The 18,030-nt window shown below is 59.7% G+C and overlaps 1 protein-coding gene across 7 annotated transcripts in view; it reads left to right on the top strand.

The window, feature by feature from the left end:
• SCN5A (sodium voltage-gated channel alpha subunit 5) overlaps window positions 1-18,030 on the top strand; it is an 89,698-nt gene that overhangs the window by 18,291 nt on the left and 53,377 nt on the right. For 5 of the 7 annotated variants that reach the window (XM_036267572.1, XM_036267569.1, XM_036267570.1 and 2 more), the window contains exons 4-7: window positions 1,025-1,143; window positions 8,570-8,659; window positions 10,039-10,167; window positions 16,573-16,664. In XM_036267572.1, coding sequence (XP_036123465.1) covers window positions 1,025-1,143; window positions 8,570-8,659; window positions 10,039-10,167; window positions 16,573-16,664 — 430 coding nt within the window. Of the gene's footprint in view, window positions 1-1,024; window positions 1,144-8,569; window positions 8,660-10,038; window positions 10,168-16,572; window positions 16,665-16,787; window positions 16,880-18,030 lie in introns of all 7 variants that reach the window. The other 2 variants (XM_036267567.1, XM_036267565.1) reach the window with 1 other exon arrangement.

The raw sequence follows: 18,030 nt of genomic DNA, 5'->3' as shown, positions 1-18,030 counted from the left end.
TGGGTGGGCTCAGGTCACGGTTGGTCAGGCTGCAAGGAAGAAGCGGCCAGTCCAGGCGGCCAGCAGGCTGTAGTTAGCTGGGACAGGCAGGTGTCACAGCAGGGGACCCAGTGGAGAGTGGTCACCGCCGGGCTGAGCGTTTGGGGGCTGGTGGCAGTTGTGCCTGGCAGGAGTCAGGGACACACTCTTCTGTCCCTGTGACCAGGAATACTTGAGCCGTGGCCCAGGTATGATTCTGGTCTCTGACCTGCCTCTCCTCTCTGACCGCCGGCTGCACCGCCCGCAGCCCCACACAGCACAGGCAGCGAGCGGCACTTCCAGCCCTGCTGTTGCTGGTCAACGTGTCCCCCCACCCAGGTTCCACAGAACCTTGTCTCACCAGCAACACTGCCCTAGGGAATAAGACCCTAGGGCTGTGCCACGTACGCTGGGCAAGGGGCGCGGCTGCTGCCCCCCCCACTCATGTGCTGCTCGGCCACGACGCTCACTCCCACCGAGCTGTGTAGCCCGTGTCTTCTGGAAGCTTGGGGAAGGGTCTACCTTGGGCTGCTCACGTTCCCCCCAGAGGGAGACGCTGTGTCATGGGGTGAGGCTGACATCTGTCCCGGGCTCTGGGAGACAGGGTCCCAGGGGTCTGCCTCTCCCTCATCCCCACTCCTCACCCCTTAGCCTTCACTGCCCCGTGAGTCCAGTGGGGGAGCCACACCAGGCGGGAGGGTTCAGAGGGAACGGAGGGGCATCGGCTGGGTCCCGGCCTCTGCGTGAGAGCAGCTCGGCCAGGATCATGAGAGCCCCTCTTGCTGGGACAGTAACTCTGAAACTAAGCTAGATCCCACCTACCCTTGACATTCTCCTAAACTTGACCTCATCCCACCCCAGCCATGCTGACCCAGTGAGCGTCCACGGACCTGCTGAATGTCTGCCCCCGCACCCCTCCCTAAGGCCACCCCTTAGCCAGGGCTGCCCCCCAAACCTGTCTCCACAAGGGCCTAGGCCCCCCCCTAAAGCAGCTCTCTGTCCACAGACCTTCATCGTGCTGAATAAAGGCAAGACCATCTTCCGGTTCAGCGCCACCAACGCCTTGTACGTCCTCAGCCCCTTCCACCCCATCCGGAGAGCGGCCGTGAAGATTCTGGTTCATTCATATCCTTCGCGGGCAGGCCCTGCCGTGTGCCCTCTGGGCCCCGCGGAGGGTGGACAGGGCGTTCGGGCTGAGGGTCGTGCCAGTTCCAGGCCAGACCTCAAACACAGCACCGTCATCAGCCCGGGAGCGGGTTGGAAATGTCGCGTCTCAGCCCCCACCCCACACCTGCCAGTCAGCACCTGCATTTCTTTTTTGTTGTTAATCCTCACCCAAGGATTTTTTTCCGCTGATTTTTGGAGAGAGTGGAAGAGAGGGAGAGAGAGAGAGAAACATTGATGTGAGAGAAACATCGATGTGAGACACATCGACTGGTTACCTCCCACGTGACCCCAGTGGAGGCCAGGGGTCGAACCTGCAACCCAGGTGTGTACCCTTGACCGGGAATCAGACCTGCAACCCTTCTGTCCCTGGGCCGATGCTCTAACGGCTGAGACAAACTGGCCAGGGCAGCACCGGCATTTTGACAAGGTCCCAGCAGATTCCTGGGCACTTGAAAGTTTGGGAAACCCTGCTCTGATCCTTAGGAGAGAAACGTCCTAGAAGCCAAGCTACCGAGCGCCTGGAAGACATGAGGCCTGTCGGTGTCCCTGGGTCCCGATACTGGCTGCAGGTGTCCCCTCCCACGGCACCCTCTCAGCCCTGCACCTCCCGCCCACAGCAGGGACCTCGGGCAGGTCGCCCAGGCCCCTCCGAGGAGAAACCACCTCGCAGTAAAGAGGCCTCCGGTCCCTTGCATGAGGGCATCTTCGAGAGAGGCAGCACAGGCTGTTTGATGAGGTGTTGGCAAAATGTTTGCAGGTTCTGAGTGTCTCAGAGAACTCTGGTTGGCGTTCAGTTATGTAACCACAGGCTGAAGAAGCTGCAGGCCGCAGCGGAGAGCTGCCATGCCCCAAGGGACACGCGCCGGTCTTCGGACCACCCATGGGGTGGAGTGCCAGCACCCCGCCGCGGCTGCCTTCCAGGCTTCAGAGGCGGCGCCCCCCGGACAGAGCCTCTTGGAGGGCCGGGTGCTGGCTGCGAGGCACAGCGGCTGTTCTGCCCGGCGGCCTGGCCAGCCTCCCTGTGACTGGCAGCTGGCTCTGCTGTTAATGGAATCCACGCTGCTGGGCTCAGCGGTGTGATTAGCCGTGGGTGTGGTGGCCTGGCCCGGTGGCGCTCCCGCAGGTCCCCTTGGTTGCCCAGTCTGGATGGCCAAGGCAGAGACCTCACCCATTAACCTCGGGGCGGGGGGCAGACAAGTGGCCAAGACCAGTGCTGCCAGCTCGGGTTTTCCTGTCCAGGCAGGGTGAGGACTGCTCCTTCCTGGCGCCACTTTCTGTCCACCTGGGCCCGTGCCCAGTCCTCACCCCAGGGGTTAACTGGAGGGGCTCGTGCTGAATCTGCTCTCTGCCTGCACACTCTCCCCCCTCCTCCGCTCGTCCTGGCTCTTCCGTGGTTGCTGAGACACGCGTGGGTCCGGGGAAGATCCCACTCGGGCTGGCAGCCGCAGCAGCAGGGTGAGCAGGCACGTCCGTGGGGAGGGTGTACTCAGCCGGCCAGTCTCAGCTGCGTCGCACTCTGTGAGGCAAGGGTGTTCTAGGTTTTATTCTCAGCCATTCCTCCCCGGGTTGCAGCCCTGTAGATGCCGGGGACTTTGCTGGGCACCCTGGGTGGTGTCATTAAGCTGAATGAGACCCTGTCCTTGCCCCCTGGGGAGTTCTATAGTCCCCTAAGAGTGATAAGACAGCTACAGAGTAGTTGTCTCAGCCTGGTGAGAACCCACAGGGCTGGCGCGGGAGGAGGACAGACCAGCCTCCTTTCTGCTCTGAGCCCGACTTCAGCCTCACTCCAAGGGCGTGGCCTCCCTGGAAGCCTGCTGGCGCCCTCCTGGGGCCTCTCCTCCTGGTATCTAACCAACCAGCGCTGCTTGGCAGCCGCAGCAGCCCCCAGAGATGCAGCCGCAGCCCCGGGGCTCCTGCACAGCCCTGGGCGGGGTGTGGGGCTGATGAGGCCAGGAAGGCAGGTGGGCCAGGGGGCTGTGGGGACCCCGGAGGTCCATTGAGCAGTGGTTCTGAGGCTGTGAGGGTCTGGCCCCACCTCACAGAACTGGCCCTGAGGCTCCGGCCAGCCTGGGTCTCTCAGGACAGCCACCCCAGGGAAGTGGCTCAGCAGGGGAGAGGCCCTGTGCGGGGCTCCTAGCTGCTGCCTTGGCATTCCACTGCCTGGGTGGATGGGAGAGCACTGCAGGCCCTCAGCAGCGCCCCTTAGTGGGCTCAGGGGGCACTAGATCCATGGGGTTAGGGAGCAGCTCCTGTGTCCTGAGCCTTGTCATTCAAAGTGTGGTACACCCACCAGTAGCATGTGCATCACGAGGATCTTGTAGGAATTGCCGAATCTTGTGCCCAACCTGTGTTAGCGCAGGCCCCAGGGTTCCTGAACACACTGCCCTGGGGCACCTGTTTCCAAATGCCAGTCGGTGAGGGCCACCTCGGTCTTAACGAACACTTGTTAGAACTGCTGACTCCTAGCCCTTTCCAGACCGCGGTCCCCAGGTGGGGCTAGGAATCTGTGATTTTTCCTTGCATTTTTTTTAGTCAAGGTATAATGCACATACTATAGAAGTCATCACCCCAAGCAGAAACCCCCTCCCATTGGCAGTCCTGGTGCATGTCTAATGCACACAGATTTCCTGGGTTGAATTATGAACTTTCTCTCTGCTTGCATTTTTATTGTGGGAAAATATATATAAATGTCCTTACCATTTTATTTTATTTTTTTAAATCATCTTTTTCATTATTCTTTTTTTTCTTTGTTGGTTTTAGAGAGAGAGGAAGGAAGAGGGAGAGAGAGATGGAAACATTGATGAGAGAGAACATTGATTGGCTGCCCCCTGCGTGTCCCCCACTGGGGATCGAGCCCACAACCTGGGCATGTGCCCTGACCGGGAATCGAACCAGCAACCTCTTGGTGCATGGGTCGACGCTCAACCACTGAGCCACACCGGCCAGGCCCATCTTAAACATTTTAGCGTGTACAGTACAGTAATGTTACCTAGATGCACGTGGCTGTGCAACACACCTCTAGAACTTTTTCATCTTGCAAAATTGAAACTCTATACCCATGGTTGGCTTACATCTTTATATCCATTTCAATATCTAAGTCCTCAGTGGGCAGAGGCCTGTGCCAGGCCCTTTGGAAAGGGCAGGGGGGGCAAAGACACACTTAAAAGGGGACAGGGATGCAGCCCCGCTCTCAAGAGAGAAACCGGCTCACTTGCAGCAAGCCAGGCGCTCACGGGGACGAGTTAGCAAGTGCACGCTGACTCAGCACCTCTGCTCTGGGCCCCACGCTGGCAGTGCATCCTGGGAAGGTGCCCGGAAGGCCAGCATGGGCATGTTGACTTGTTTTCCTGTGTATTTTTGTTAAAATACTGCAGGATGTGTTCCTGCTAGGATAAAGGAAAGAAACCAGGCGAACTCCAGATTCCGCTGCAGTCACATTGAGAGTCCTCATGTTCACACCAAGAGGCATTTTGCTTTCCTGGGTGCACAGGATCTGTTCACAAAATCCTCCCACGTTTCTCTGGCAGATTCAAATGGGCAATCAGACCGCATGTTTGTGTGTGTGTATGTGTGTGCTCAGTTAATAGCACAAATCGATGAAAATGCCCCCACCGTTCAGTCCCTTCCCTCTGGGAGGTTTTTGACTGCAGACAGGCGGCCTGAGTTTCCGGCATTCCCCACGACCATGCAGGCAGTCCTTGCTGGCATTTTAATCACGAGGCTGGGAGTGGGTGTTTGGGGACAATGACATGACAGGATGGAAGATGTTCAGCCGAGCTCTGGCCTGGAGAGCTGGCCTTTGCTTCTGCCCACACATGGGACCAGCTCAGTCATCGGCCTGAAAGAACCAGGCGGTGCAAACAGGTGTGTCTGGCCAGGAGTGCACCTGACTCATCTCTCGTGTTGGCTGTGTGCTGGCCAGGAGTGCACCTGACTCATCTCTCTTGTTGGCTGTGTGCTGGGCTCCATGGGGAACCTGGGATGCTTTGGGCAGACAGAGTCCCATGGACTAGAGGCTCAGTCTAGGTAGGAAGAGATCTCTCTTTCTCTCTCTCTCTCTCACACGCACACACACAGGAGTGGCAGAGAATAGTGGAAGGGTCATCTCCAAGGCCAGGAGACCCAGGCAGGGTTTTGAGCAGTCAGGTGGCAGAGACTAGAGTCTGCTGCATCCTGGGCTATTGCTGTGTTTGGAAAAGCCAAAACCAGACAGGCAGCCCCTGTCATGTCCCACTGCGGGACCCAGGCTGGCAGGCTGTCTACTCTGGCTCCTCCTTGTCTTGCTGTTAGAATCCAGCTCACCTCGGTCTGTGTCCAGTCGAGTCCTCTGGTCCAAGGCAGCCTGTCCACCCTGCTGCTCTCCACCAAGGGCCTTTCCTGCACTTCAGTGAGAGCTATGAACGCCCCCGCCCCCCCCAGCCAGGAGAGGTCTCCCATCCTCAGCCCGCCTTGCTTTGCCATGGCCCACAGGGCTGACTGATCGCTAGAGGAAGCCTGGCCAGCCTCTGGGCCTGTACATGCCTCCTCCAGGAAGCCCAGCCAGAAGCAGCTCTGGTTTCTTACAACATCCTATCTCAGGGCAGCTCGGTGGCTCCAGGGCCTCCCGGCCTCCGCACAGGGCCAGGCGCTCATGCTCAGGTGGCAGTTGTCCTTAAAAATGACAAGTAGGCCCTGGCTGATTTGGCGCAGCAGTTACAGGGTCGGCCCGTGGACCAGAGAGTCCCGGGTTCGGTTCCCGCTAAGGGCACATACCTCGGTTGCAGTTTGTCCCCAACCCGGTTGGGGTCGTGTGGGTGGCAACCAGTCAATGTTTCTCTCTCTCTCTTCCCCCTCTCTCCCTCCCGCTCTATCTGAAGATAAATGCAAAAATGTCCTCGGGTGAGAATAAAAGATAAAAAAAAAATGACAAGTAAGTCCACTCCTCCTGCGTGGCAGGCTGCTTACACTTTCGGTGGGGGCTGACATTCCCCCCCGGTGGGTGAGGGCCTACAGCCGTGTGACTCAAGCCAGCTCTTCGGTCTGGAGGCAGGGGAGCGGCCCAGGCGACCTCTGGGGTCGCGGTGCAGAGACCGGACGGCGGGGGTCAGGGGAGGGCAGCCACGGCTGAGCTGGGCTCTGCCATTAGCCAGGTTGGAACCGACAGTCATCACCTCCCGCTTAGCCGCTTCGAACAACACGAAGTGACCCCCTGACAGCTCTGGAAGTCAGAAATCCAAAAAGTTCTCACCGGGCTAAAATCAAGACGGCTGCATTCCCGGTTGGTGGCTCCGGGGGAGAATCTGTTTCCTAGGCTTTTCCAGCTCGAGAGGCTGCGTGAAGTCCTGGCCCGGGGCCCTGTTTCAACGCCCGTGACAGCTGGCGGAGTCTTTCTCACACGCGTCGCGCCCAGGCTGGCTCTCTGCCCACCCTCGCTCGCTTTTCAGGACCCTGTGAGGACCCTGGGCCCACCCAGAAAATCCGGGATAATCTCCACTTCTTAAGAACCTTAATTTAATCACACCTGCAAAGTCCCTTCGCCCTATCAGTTAACAGTAACAGTTCCCAGGGATTAGAGTATGGTTGTCTTTAGGGGGCTGTTATTCTACCGACTGGGGTCTCCTTCAGCTCAGCCTCTTTGTGCCTTGGTCTCCTCAGCCGCGAAGTGCAGACCAGGTGCCCACCGCATGGGTAGGTGGGAGCATTGAATTCGTTTATGGATGCAGAGAGCAGAGCCTGGCACCCAGGAAGGGCGCCTTTATGGAGGCTTTGCTCTTAGCATCATTTCACATTTCTGGAGACATCTGGGACCCTCAGTAGAGGGCTTAGCAGTGGATTTGTGGGAATGAAGAAAGGCTGGTCAAGGGGCTTGTTAACTGCCTGGTGAGTGAGGGCGGCATGGAGCCCAGGTGGGGGACCCGCGGGAGAGGGAGAGGGAGAGGACGCCGAGTTGGGTATCTAATCTTGCCCTTGAAAACTGGAGATGGACGTAGACCTGACGTGGAGACCGCCACACAGGCAGACAGATGCAGACACCTAGCTGAGGGAGGGACCCAGCGCCCAGGGTGGTGTCCCCTGGCCAGGGAGCAGTCCAGGCTTCCTGGGGCCATGGTCTGTGAGCTGAGAAGCTCTGGTTTGATTAAAAGGGCTTCCAAAGCCTGATCTCTCTCATCCCAGATGAGAAACAGAGTTTGTTGTAGGCTGGGGTGATTCCCCAGGTTCCCTAGGGGGGCTGCAGGCGGGGAGAGCATCCACCTGGTTCCCAGAGCGGCCTCCCCTCTCCCCAGCTGGGGCAGCCCCTCCGCTCAGAAGTCAGCCCCCAGCTCGGCCGATCTCCAGTCTGACTGCTTTCGTCTCCCCATCTGCCAGGCTGGGTCAGGTGTGGAGGCGGGTGGAGCTGTGGGAGGGAGACAAGAGGCAGGCCCCTGGAGCTCAATTACTGCAGCTCCTGGGCGGGGTGGGGAGCCTGGGGGCAGCCGCAGGGAGGAGGAGGCCCAGCCTCCTCTCTGGCTATAGAGGGAATCTGTGAGGTCAGCAGAGTATCCCCGTCCCAGGCCAGGCCCCTGGGGAGTGCCCCAGGGTCTGTCCCTTGCTCCACTGTAGATCTCACAGGTGAGGGAGGCTGAGGAGACCCCCCTGAAGCAGCAGCTGGGACCTACAGCCAGAGACCAGGCCTGAGGCAGTTCAGTTCAAGGCCACCGGCCCAGAAAGATGCCCGAGACATGGTCCCAGCATTTGTCCATCTCCCCTGCTGTCTGAGGACAGATGGGCACTGCCAGTCGGAGAGCAGCTATGTGCTAAGGTGCTGGGGGTGCTCCTGCTGGGGGTGTCTCGGAGTGGGGGGGGCACATAGTGGGTGGAAGGAGGACCAGAGTGAAGAGCATGTGCAGATGCAGGAAGCAGCCCCCTGCCTCCCCACGGTCAGTGTGTCCTAACAGTGCAGAAGTTTCGTCAGCAGAACCCTTCAGAGAAGTCGTAGGACAGAAGTCAACCTGGGCTGCTCCCATAGAAGTGGGGGAGGGGACTCGGACCCCGCACCATGGCCTTCCTCTCCGACAGTGGCCCTTGAGAGAGTCTCAGCGCCATCTCTCCCCACCGTGGCTGAGCAGTGCTCCCACAGGGCCGTCCGTGAAAGCCTCCGAGGTCTGGGGCGGCCCTTCCTCACTTGCCTCCAGGGGGGACCCTGCAGGGGACCTGCCAGAGGTGCGGATCTGTGTGTCGTGTCCAGCTGCAGTGCCAAGGAGGGGACAGAGGCCAGCCTCGGTAGGGAGAGGCTGGCAAGGACTGGGCACAGCCCCAGTGTCTTCTTGGAGCCCCTGTCTCGTTGATGGGGCAGCTGTGGCTGGACCGTCTGGCAGTGGCGGCCTGGCCGGTGCCCGCTCGTGGTTTTCCTTGACTGCTGGCCCACGCTCTTCAGCATGCTCATCATGTGCACCATCCTGACCAACTGTGTGTTCATGACCCAGCACGACCCCCCGCCCTGGACCAAGTATGTCGAGTGAGTATCTTCAGGGCCTCCCCAGCCGGCCCTTCCCTCCCTTCCTTTCCCTTCCATTCTGTGGCCCCTAAAGTCACCCCTAAAAAGTCTGGGTCCAGGCTCAGGGTCGCACCCACCTGGGGGATCCTTGGCCCAGCCCCCCCTTTGGCTGCTCTCGTTCCTGCCAACTTCTTGCTTTGAGTTGTGCCTTCGGGGAAGGAAGGGACAAGTGGCGTTCAGCTTCTCCCAGAGAGGTCTGTCGGCACTGGTGAAGACTCTGAAATAATAACGATAATAATAATAATTGACTGAGCACTTAGTGCGTGGCTGGCACTGCCATAGGACAACAAATATTGTCTCGAACCCTCACAGCCACTGTCCCTGTCTGACAGATTAGGAGACACGGAGACCTGGGAGGTAGCTTGCCCGACCCCACGTCAGTACCAGCCTGCTGCCCCCCCCAGGCCTGCCTCCTCTAGCCCTTCGCGGTTTTAGATCCTTCCTTCCCAACGAAGGTACCTTACCCACAGGCGCTAAGCAGCCCGGAGGGCCCTTGGCGCATTTGGCTCCTGTTTTCAGGAGACCGAAGTGGCTTGCCTGGTGACTGTCCCTGTTCACACAGGACCCAGCAGTGCCAGGGCCTGCATTCGGCTGCTGCGACCTGAGAGGACATGGTGTGGCCTCTCCCGTTCTAGCCCTCGGGCCACAGTCCCAGCATCCAGGCATCTGGGATTCTTCAGCCCACCCCAGGCAGAGAGAACAGCCCCCATCCACCCTCAAGTGTCAGAATATCAATCCCCTGTCCAAGGTCAAGGTAGACGTCTGTAGCCACTTACCCTGTGGGTGGTTGAGGATGGACCATGCTCTCCTCAGTAGCTGCTGAGGACCCACAAACAAGGGTGAGGGGCTGTGACTGGTGTCCTTAAGGTCCCCTGGGGCAGACCCAGTGGCCACCATATGCCTGGGGTGAGGAGGCAGGTGGAGGGTCTTCTTATATCGAGACAACCCAGAGAGGAGGTGGAGGTTCAGATGTGCACATGGCAGGCACAATGCTGAATAAACAGATGAGAAGTGCCCGGCCAGTGTGGCTCAGTGGTTGAGCGTCAACCCATGCACCCAGAGGTCGCCGGTTCGATTCCCGGTCAGCACAGATGCCCAGGTTATGGGCCTGATCTCCAGCAGGGGGCATGCAGGAGGCGGCCAGTCGATGTTCTCTCTCATCGATGTTTCTGTTTCTCTCTGCCTTTGGGAAGATGGGTCAGTGAGCTGGAGGTTTGGAACAGCTCCCACCTGCTGCCGTGGGGCCCCGGGAGAGCCTGGTCTGAGGGCCCCTCGAGGGCCCTGGGGACCTGGCCCGCAGGCTCCCGCCTGCCTGAGAAGCCCCGTCCTCTCTCCCCCAGGTACACCTTCACGGCCATTTACACCTTTGAGTCTCTGGTCAAGATCCTGGCTCGGGGCTTCTGCCTGCATGCGTTCACCTTCCTCCGGGACCCGTGGAACTGGCTGGACTTCAGCGTGATCATCATGGCGTAAGTACCCCGCTCCGCGGCGCTGTGCTGTGCCCCGCCAGGCACCCCTGTGCCCAGCCCCGCCGGCCTCCCCACTGCTGTCCCCATTGCCGCCCGGCGTGGGCCGTAGGGCGCCCGCCGCCGCCACGCGGGAGGAAGGCAGGGTGGAGACCCTCCGCTCATCCTGGTGGGGAGAGACGGGCCACAGTCACTCAGGCGGGCCATGGCCGTCAGGGCCACTGCCTCGTCGGTGGCCCACAGCAGCGCTGTGCTTGAGGGACACCACTGACCTGCTTGAGGGCCCTCTGCCCTTTCCACCGAGGAAAGCCAGTGTCACAGCCCCAAACCCCTGGACCACTGTGAACGCGACCTGGACTGCAAGTGACTAGAGTGAACCCCAGTGCAGAGACAGAGGAGCCTGGAGAAGGGAGCAGCACCCCAGGAGCTTGCACCAGGCCCCCGGGTCTGCTCTGCCCGCCCGGACTCCACGTCTGGCACCTTCTAAGGCACCTGGCCTCGGTCCTCACACCAGCCCAAGAGGTGGGCTGTGTGGGAATTCCTTATCCCCGTTTGACAGATAAGGAAACTAACGCCAAGGACACACAGGGAGCCCACCAGGAAGTGAACGTGACCCCTGGCCTGTGGCCACGCAGGCTCAGGTCCCCCCTCGCCTGGGAGGAGACCCTGGCTGAAGGATTGGTTGAGGCATGCCACTCTGGAGTCTCATCGTCGGGTGCTATGTTCTGGAGACAACCGGCAGGCCTTCCCAGCAGGGGTGGTGGTCAGGGGCTCCGCCATCAAACCCTCTGAAGGCCGGAGGTGTGTGGAGAAGCCGGTGCGCACAGTGCTGGGCACCCCCCGTGGCAGGGAGTGGACCTGGTTACACTCCCGGCCTCGCAGAACCTCCGCGTCCCCACGTGGAGAGGACAGCGTCAGGCTCGGTGGCAGCCGAGGTGCGGTTCAGTGCCCACTTTCTGTGATCCTCAGATTCACAGAACTGACCTATTTATGACAGTCTTGTTTGTTGATTTCCGAGAAAGGAAGGGAGAGGGAGAGAGAGAAGCATCGATTTATTGTTCCACTTATTTATGCATTCACTGGTTGATTCTTGTATGTGCCCCGACTGGGGATCGAACCCACAACCTTGGCGTATCGGACAACACTCTGACTGAGCTACCCGACCAGGGCCACAAAGTCTTTCTTTAACCCCGGACACGAGCAGCCCTGAGCTCAGCCGAGCTCTGAAGGAGGGAAGAGAAAAAACAACCTCAGACAAGCTGGATAGAGAACCCAGTGGTCGGAAAAGGCATCAGAACCTCTCTTTCTAGAGGCGCTTTTCCGCTTGCCAGGTAGGGAAACAGGCTCGGAGAGAGGCGACCTCTCGCCCCGAATCCGGTGTAGATGTGGGCCTGGGCGGAGCTGAGAACAGTGGGGTGCAGGGGCCGGGGCCGGCTGTGCGGCCTCCCAGGCCACGGGAAGAGCCGAGTGCCGTGGGGCCACCGGAGGAGCGAGCTGGAGCGCCGTGGTCTCATTCCGCAGAGACCGTCTGCCTCTGTGCGGACAGACGAGCGAGGATGGGTGAAGCAGCAGGGCAGTTAGGGGCTGTTTCTGGAGCAGGAGAGAGGTGTGGCTGGGACCAGGGTCCGGTGGAGAGGGAGAGCGACGTGGTCAGGGTCTGGATACACGGCGAGGACGGGGCTGACGGAGACCCCAAGGCGGTGTGTGGCTCGAGCGGCTGGGCGAGTGGTCGCCATCTGTTGAATGGACAGTGGACAAGGAGCCGGCTGAGGGAGGAAGGGAATCAAGGCCAGTTTGGAATGTGTCACGTGGGAAAGCAGCCAGGGTGAGACAGGACGTCGGCGATGGCATGTGCCCGTCGGGACTCCGGCTAGAGGGCCGAGGGGGAGATGTAAATTCAGAAGCCGTCAGGATGCAGATGGTATTTGCAGCCCGGAGACCCGATGAACTCATCCAGGAGGGAGCGTAGCCAGAGGAAGGAAGCCGCCTGGGCACTTGGGATGCCCGGTGTCTGCGGGTCAGGAACAAAGAGGATCAAGGGGAAGAGACTGGAGGAACCTGCCAGGGTGGGTGGAACGGAATCACGAGAGAGAGTGTCCCGAGAGCCAGCGGCGGGATGTGACTGCATTGGGAAGATACCACAAGGCGGCGGAGGAAGGCGAGAGCCAAGACTGGACCAACACTGTGAATACCACCGATGACCTTGACAGGTTTTGGTGGAGTGGAGGACGTACACCTGTCTATAGAGGGCTCGAGAGAGAGGGAGGAGGAGAGGCAGAGCAAGTAGAAACATCGATTTTGTAGGATTTGCTATAAACAGGTTCAAAAATAGAGCGTTAGCCGGAGGGGCAGGTAGGTGAGCGGGGTGTTTAAAGAAGGGAGGCCTTTGCAGGTGGGTGGGACATTCAGGAGAGGGGAAGGCGGATGATGGGGGAGGGGGGGACGGCAGGATGGGAGCCCTCGAGCTGGCCTGAGGGGTGGGAATCCAGGGCCCAGGGGAGCGTTGCACTGAGGGTAGGGAATGCAGAATTTCACCTGGAGATGGATGTGGACGGAGAGTCAGTGATGAGAGAAGAAGAAATTTCTCTTCTGAATGCGTCTATTTTTCTCAGTGATAAGAAGCAGGATCATCAGCTGAAAACATGAGGTCTACAGACAGCGGAAGCCAGGAGGTTGCACTGACTTGGGAGTGGAGGAGTGTGGCCACTGGGCCCGGACTCCAGGGTGCATGAGGGAGGGACAGTGACCCATGGACCTGAGAGCCCTGGTCACAGGAAGGGGGCTCGGCAGGAGGACACAGAGGCTGCCTTAGCCTTCCCACCTTCCCATCCTGGAGCCTGAGCAGGACAGTTTCATGGGAATGATGCCCCTGCCCCTGGGAGAGATGTTGCCCTGGGCCCCTTGTCTGACAGCAGGAGGGGCCTGTCTGGCCTGTCTTCAGCCATGACTTTGGGGATGTTCTGCATGACCTCAGGCCCTTAGCAAGTCCTCCTGTCCCATCTCAGGAGAGAATCGCATTCTCCATTCCCACGGGAAACCACTCCTTCCGCTCGGAATCACAGAGCAGGTGTGGCCTGCCTGCCTTCACTCTGTACCAGAACCGGGGGTGACAAAGCAGAACAGGGCCTCAGGGGCCACCAGACAGAAACAGCACGCTCACTCCCCCTGGGGCCGCATGAACCCACTGGAACGTCAGCTTTGTGCCCTGGACTGGATTGGCCTGGCAGCTTTGATTGACAGTGGTTCTGCCTTATGAAAACAATTAATTACTGCCCTGGTAATGCAGTGGAATGCATTTTGCTGTAGCCAAAATGGTTCAATAACACGGGGCTCTCAGGATAATCAAAGGAGTCTTAAGTGGCAGAAAAGTTGTATTCGATGAAACTCCCCAGCTCCGTTTTTCATAGATGGAGAAGCCGAGGTTCAGAGAGAGCCTGCCCTTGCTCGAAATTATAGAATAAATCAGCAGCAATGCTGGGACTCAAACCAAGTCCCCCGGCTCATAGCCACGAGAGGCACCCCAAGGCTGGGGTTCCTGGCCAGGTTCCGGCCTGATCCCTGCCCCACCTCCACCTGCTGCAGAGGACATCGGAGGATTGGAGCGGATGCCCGGAAGCCCACCAGGCTCAGCCGCAGCCCTCCAGCCAGAGCTCTTCCTGTGGCCCCTCCCAGCTGGGCATTACCTGCTAGTTAGCACAGCCTCCCACCTTCTGGGGTTGTTATGGAAACCAAACCTGGAGGGGAAGGGGGGAGGGCAGAGAGGAGAGGGTGGCAATCAACACAGTAGCTAGCTGCCGAGTGTACCCTCCGCCTAGCAGCCAGGAGGCCATCTGGGTAGAATGGGGGGGAGCCAGCAAGTCGGGTGGAGCCGGAAGGCCAGGTCTCCCCTTCCTCACGGCCCCTCGGCCTCCAGAAAGGCTCCCTCTGCACCGAGGCTGCTGTGAGAGGTGGGATTCTCACCCACACCCTATGCGCCTTCTGTGTCGGAACCCACGACCCCAGACCAGCCTCTGCCCCTGCCCAGCAGCTTGGCCCTGGCAGAAAAGGTAGAATGGCCTGGAGGAGCATTTTGCTGGCCTGACAGGCAGGGGTCCACCCCAGCCCCACCCACCACTGCTGAAGCTGGCCCTTCGACAGACAGGGCTCTCTCCTGCCTGGCCCCACTCCAACGCCCCAAGGGAGGCCTCCCTAGAAGTCTCAGGCCCCAACATGCGCAGCAGCCAGGCCCCCAGGCTCTGAGTCAGTGAAAGAGGCAGTAGCCCCATGTCACACGCATGGTCACAGACATGCCCTCTCCCAGCCCTTACCCCACCTGCGAGACTCCCACCTCCTCAGGATTGCTCCCAACTTCACACACACAGCCACCAGCCCCTCTCCCGGGGGAGCACACACCTCCAGACACTGGGATCTCAGCTTCTCTGTGCTCAGGACCAGCTGCTCAGGGGCAAGTGACGAATGGAGGGCAAGTCCCGCCTGTGCTGGGGACCCTGAAGGGGCGGGGAGGCAGGTTCCACCCCGGGACAGGCAAAGACAGGCGGATCCACTTCACTGGAGACTCGGGACAGACAGGGTCTGTAAGGGGCAGGAGGGGAGAAGCAGGGAGAGTTGGGCCTCTCTCCGATCTACGTAGTCCTCCACCCACCTCTGTCATGGGAAGAGACAGCTTTGAAACATGTGGCCCAGGCCACAGCCGTGCGCCCAGCAGCAGAGCCACGACTTCCGTGGGGTGGCAACACTGGCGGTGTCTCAGGCTTCACCTGACCGTCCTGCGGCCGCACCTTGTCGGACAGAGTCCAAGCCTGAGAAGAACGTGGACCAGAGGCTGGAGGGTCTGACCCGTCAGCGAGAATAGAATAACCAGCCATAGTTGGGAGGGAGCTTGGAGCAAATTCATTACACATAGGGGCCAGAACAAGGGAGGTGACTTCCGCTCCCCACTGGAAGTAGGGCTGCACCCAGCTGCTGCCGTGGAGGGAGGTTTGGAAACTGAAATGAGTCCACGGGATGGAGTAGAAATCGCATGATCTGTGGTATGACCAGAAGGAAAGTCCTGCTGACTTCCCGTCTCTGAAGGGATGGAGTGAGGGAGCCGACGTGGTCCACTGGCCTATGAAGATGGAAGGCCCCATGAGTGGCCGTAGAGGAGGCTGGCGACAGCCAGTGTCGTTAGGACTGGACCCCACTGGACCCTGCTGACCCCAGGACACAGCCTGCTGAGCCCTTCCCTGCAGACGCTCCGAGCAGAGTGGAGGGGCCTGGTCACCAGACTGCCTGGCAGAGAGCGTCCAGCCGCACTGCCAGCCCACCCTTGGCACCCACCCGGTGTCGCTGGGCTGACGTCCTGGGTCTGACATCACTCAGACACCAAGTCAGACACTTGGTTAAACATCAGACAGCCTGAGGCTGCTGTCCTTTGTTAAACACCAGACACCTTCGGTTAAATGTCAGACACCCTGGATGCGGAGCCTTTGGTTAAATATCACAAGTCACTTGCCATTGTCCCAATGGCCCCGGTCACACGCTGTGCCCCCGTCTCAGACATCCTGGTCATGTGGCCCAGTCTCAGACATCCTGGTCATGTGGCCCATCCACACGTGCCCTCCAGAGTGGACTCCTTCCTCCTGTGCCTGTGGAGGCCACGGAGGTCACTCCTACTGTGGAGACCCAGGGCCATCCTTGGGGGTCAGGTAGCGTCTTGGGGTGAGACTGGGGTGGACTCGTGGGGGAGGGTCTGGAGTCTCCCGCGGATCTCAGTCCACTGCCCGAGAGCAGAGGAGGAGGCGGATGTCAGGCATCCTCCCTTCTCGTCTTCCAGAGTCACCTTGAGAACTCTGCTCCTCGCATCAGGTACTCAGGGACTCCGGAACCACTCCTCACGGAGACTCACGGTTGGGAGGAGAAAGTGGGTAACCCTCAGACACCCAGACACCCTCCTGGGCTGGTCTCAGCTGGGGCGCCAGGGCCCCAGGGTGTGGAGCAGCCAGGCACAAGCGGATGATCCAGACCGTGGAAGGTGCAGACCAAACCCAGGCTCAAAAGCCCACCTGCTTCCTCTGTCACCTGGCCAGGGCCTCCTGGAAAAGTCTCCTCTTCGCTCTGCTGTGTCCCCAGCCTCACACCCTGCCACGTGTTGTGTCACGGTGCCCAGTGTCAGAGAATACGGCAGAGTAGTTGCCTCTGGGCACCGGTCACTCACAGGACATCACCAAGAGAGCTGCCTGCGGCTTGCTTGTGGACATCTTCAAGGCACCCTGGCTGAGGTCCCCGTGTCAGGAGGGTTGAGATCGGGGAGAAAATTTAGGGGAGGCCCTGGACCATCCACATTCCTCCCTGGGGGAGAGGGCTGGTCAGGGGGGCAGGCTGAGGTGCTGCTTTATGATCCCCAATAACTGTGGTTTGATTCTGCAGGTATGTATCAGAAAATATAAAACTAGGCAATTTGTCGGCTCTTCGCACTTTCAGAGTCTTGAGAGCTCTGAAAACTATTTCAGTTATCCCAGGTAAGCTGTCCAGGTCTGCCTCTCAGATCTCAGTGACCAGTGACTCTCTCTCTGTCTCCCCCCCACCGTGTGTCCCCCCTGGCGTGCCGTCACTGTCTCGTGTGTGACTTTCCCTTGTTACAGATACACAACTGAATTTGTGGACCTGGGCAATGTCTCAGCTTTACGCACCTTCCGAGTCCTCCGGGCCCTGAAAACTATATCAGTCATTTCAGGTGAAAACCAGGTTAAACGCCAAGGCTGGAGGGACTTGCCAGCCACCTGGGCGTCATGGTGACCCTCAGGAAGGCCCCTCGCATGTACCTGTCACCAGAATACCGTTGCCGAGCCCGGGCGTGGGAGCGGTCAGCCGGGAACGGGCCTCAGGTGCCCATCCCTGCAGAGCCCGCACTCAGACACCAGGGGACACAGAGCACCCATGGCAGGTCCCAGGCGGACCCAGATTCTCCCCCAGGTCGGGATGTCTTTCCCAGACTGAACTCAGCGATTCGAATGGCTAAAGCTCGTGTGTGAGATGCTTCTGCCTGAAGCATCGTCCTCCAGTGAGGAAACCACATGCGCACCCAGAACCAAACAGGAAAACTCAGCCCAGTCTTTCCTGGCCGAGTGCCCAGCTCCTGCCTCCCGGCCCCTCTGCTGACCGGAGCCCCGGCCCCGTTTTGTGAAACGGAGTGTACTCTGCGGACAGGTGTCATCGGGCCTTGGCGTCTAACACCCTCGCTGCATGGTGCGGTAGAGGTGTAGCAAACCGCGCATGGTAGCCTCAGGAAGAAATTCTCCTTGACAGATGTTGGCAATTGTTCCCAGAGCTCTCCCAAGGCCGGATGCTTCTCTAGAAAGTCAGTCAGCCCCAGGACTCGGGAAAGCTCCCAAAAGGCTTACGATGATTTCAGAGCCCAGAGGGCCATGCCCGGGGCTCGTCCCAGAGCCTGTTCAGAGTGCAGCGGCTCTCTGAAGAGGGCGCTCCTGGTAAGGCCGCTAGAGACTGGTTGCGCGCCACGCATCTGGAGAGGGTCAGAGCTGAGGGAAGAATTCGGTGAACCACACGGCAATACCCGCTCCTGGTTTGAGAAGCTCGTGGGTCCTGGTCCCGTGGTCTGCATTTGGCTGTGTCCCCAGGGGGGAGGGGGGGCTCTGCTCTGAGCTCCCTGGAGGTGTTCAGACTCCCCCTGGTGGAGTTAGGTGTCTTATGAGAGGAGCCCCCCTTACGCTGTGCTCACACCGGGCCTCAGGATGTTCCTCCCGGCCTCTGAACCCACCACAGCATATGCACAGGGGCCCCTTGTCCCCCACAAGTGGCCCAGATTCCTGCTAAGAGCCAGTAGCAAGTGGGACAGCCTGTTCCCAGCCCCTCCTATGGAGCTGC

This window comes from Molossus molossus, unplaced genomic scaffold (assembly GCF_014108415.1).
Source record: "Molossus molossus isolate mMolMol1 unplaced genomic scaffold, mMolMol1.p scaffold_m16_p_18, whole genome shotgun sequence".
NCBI classification, from domain to species: domain Eukaryota; kingdom Metazoa; phylum Chordata; class Mammalia; order Chiroptera; family Molossidae; genus Molossus; species Molossus molossus.
The sequence above is the reverse complement of the archived record's forward strand: the minus strand, read 5'-3'. Positions and strand labels throughout refer to the sequence as shown.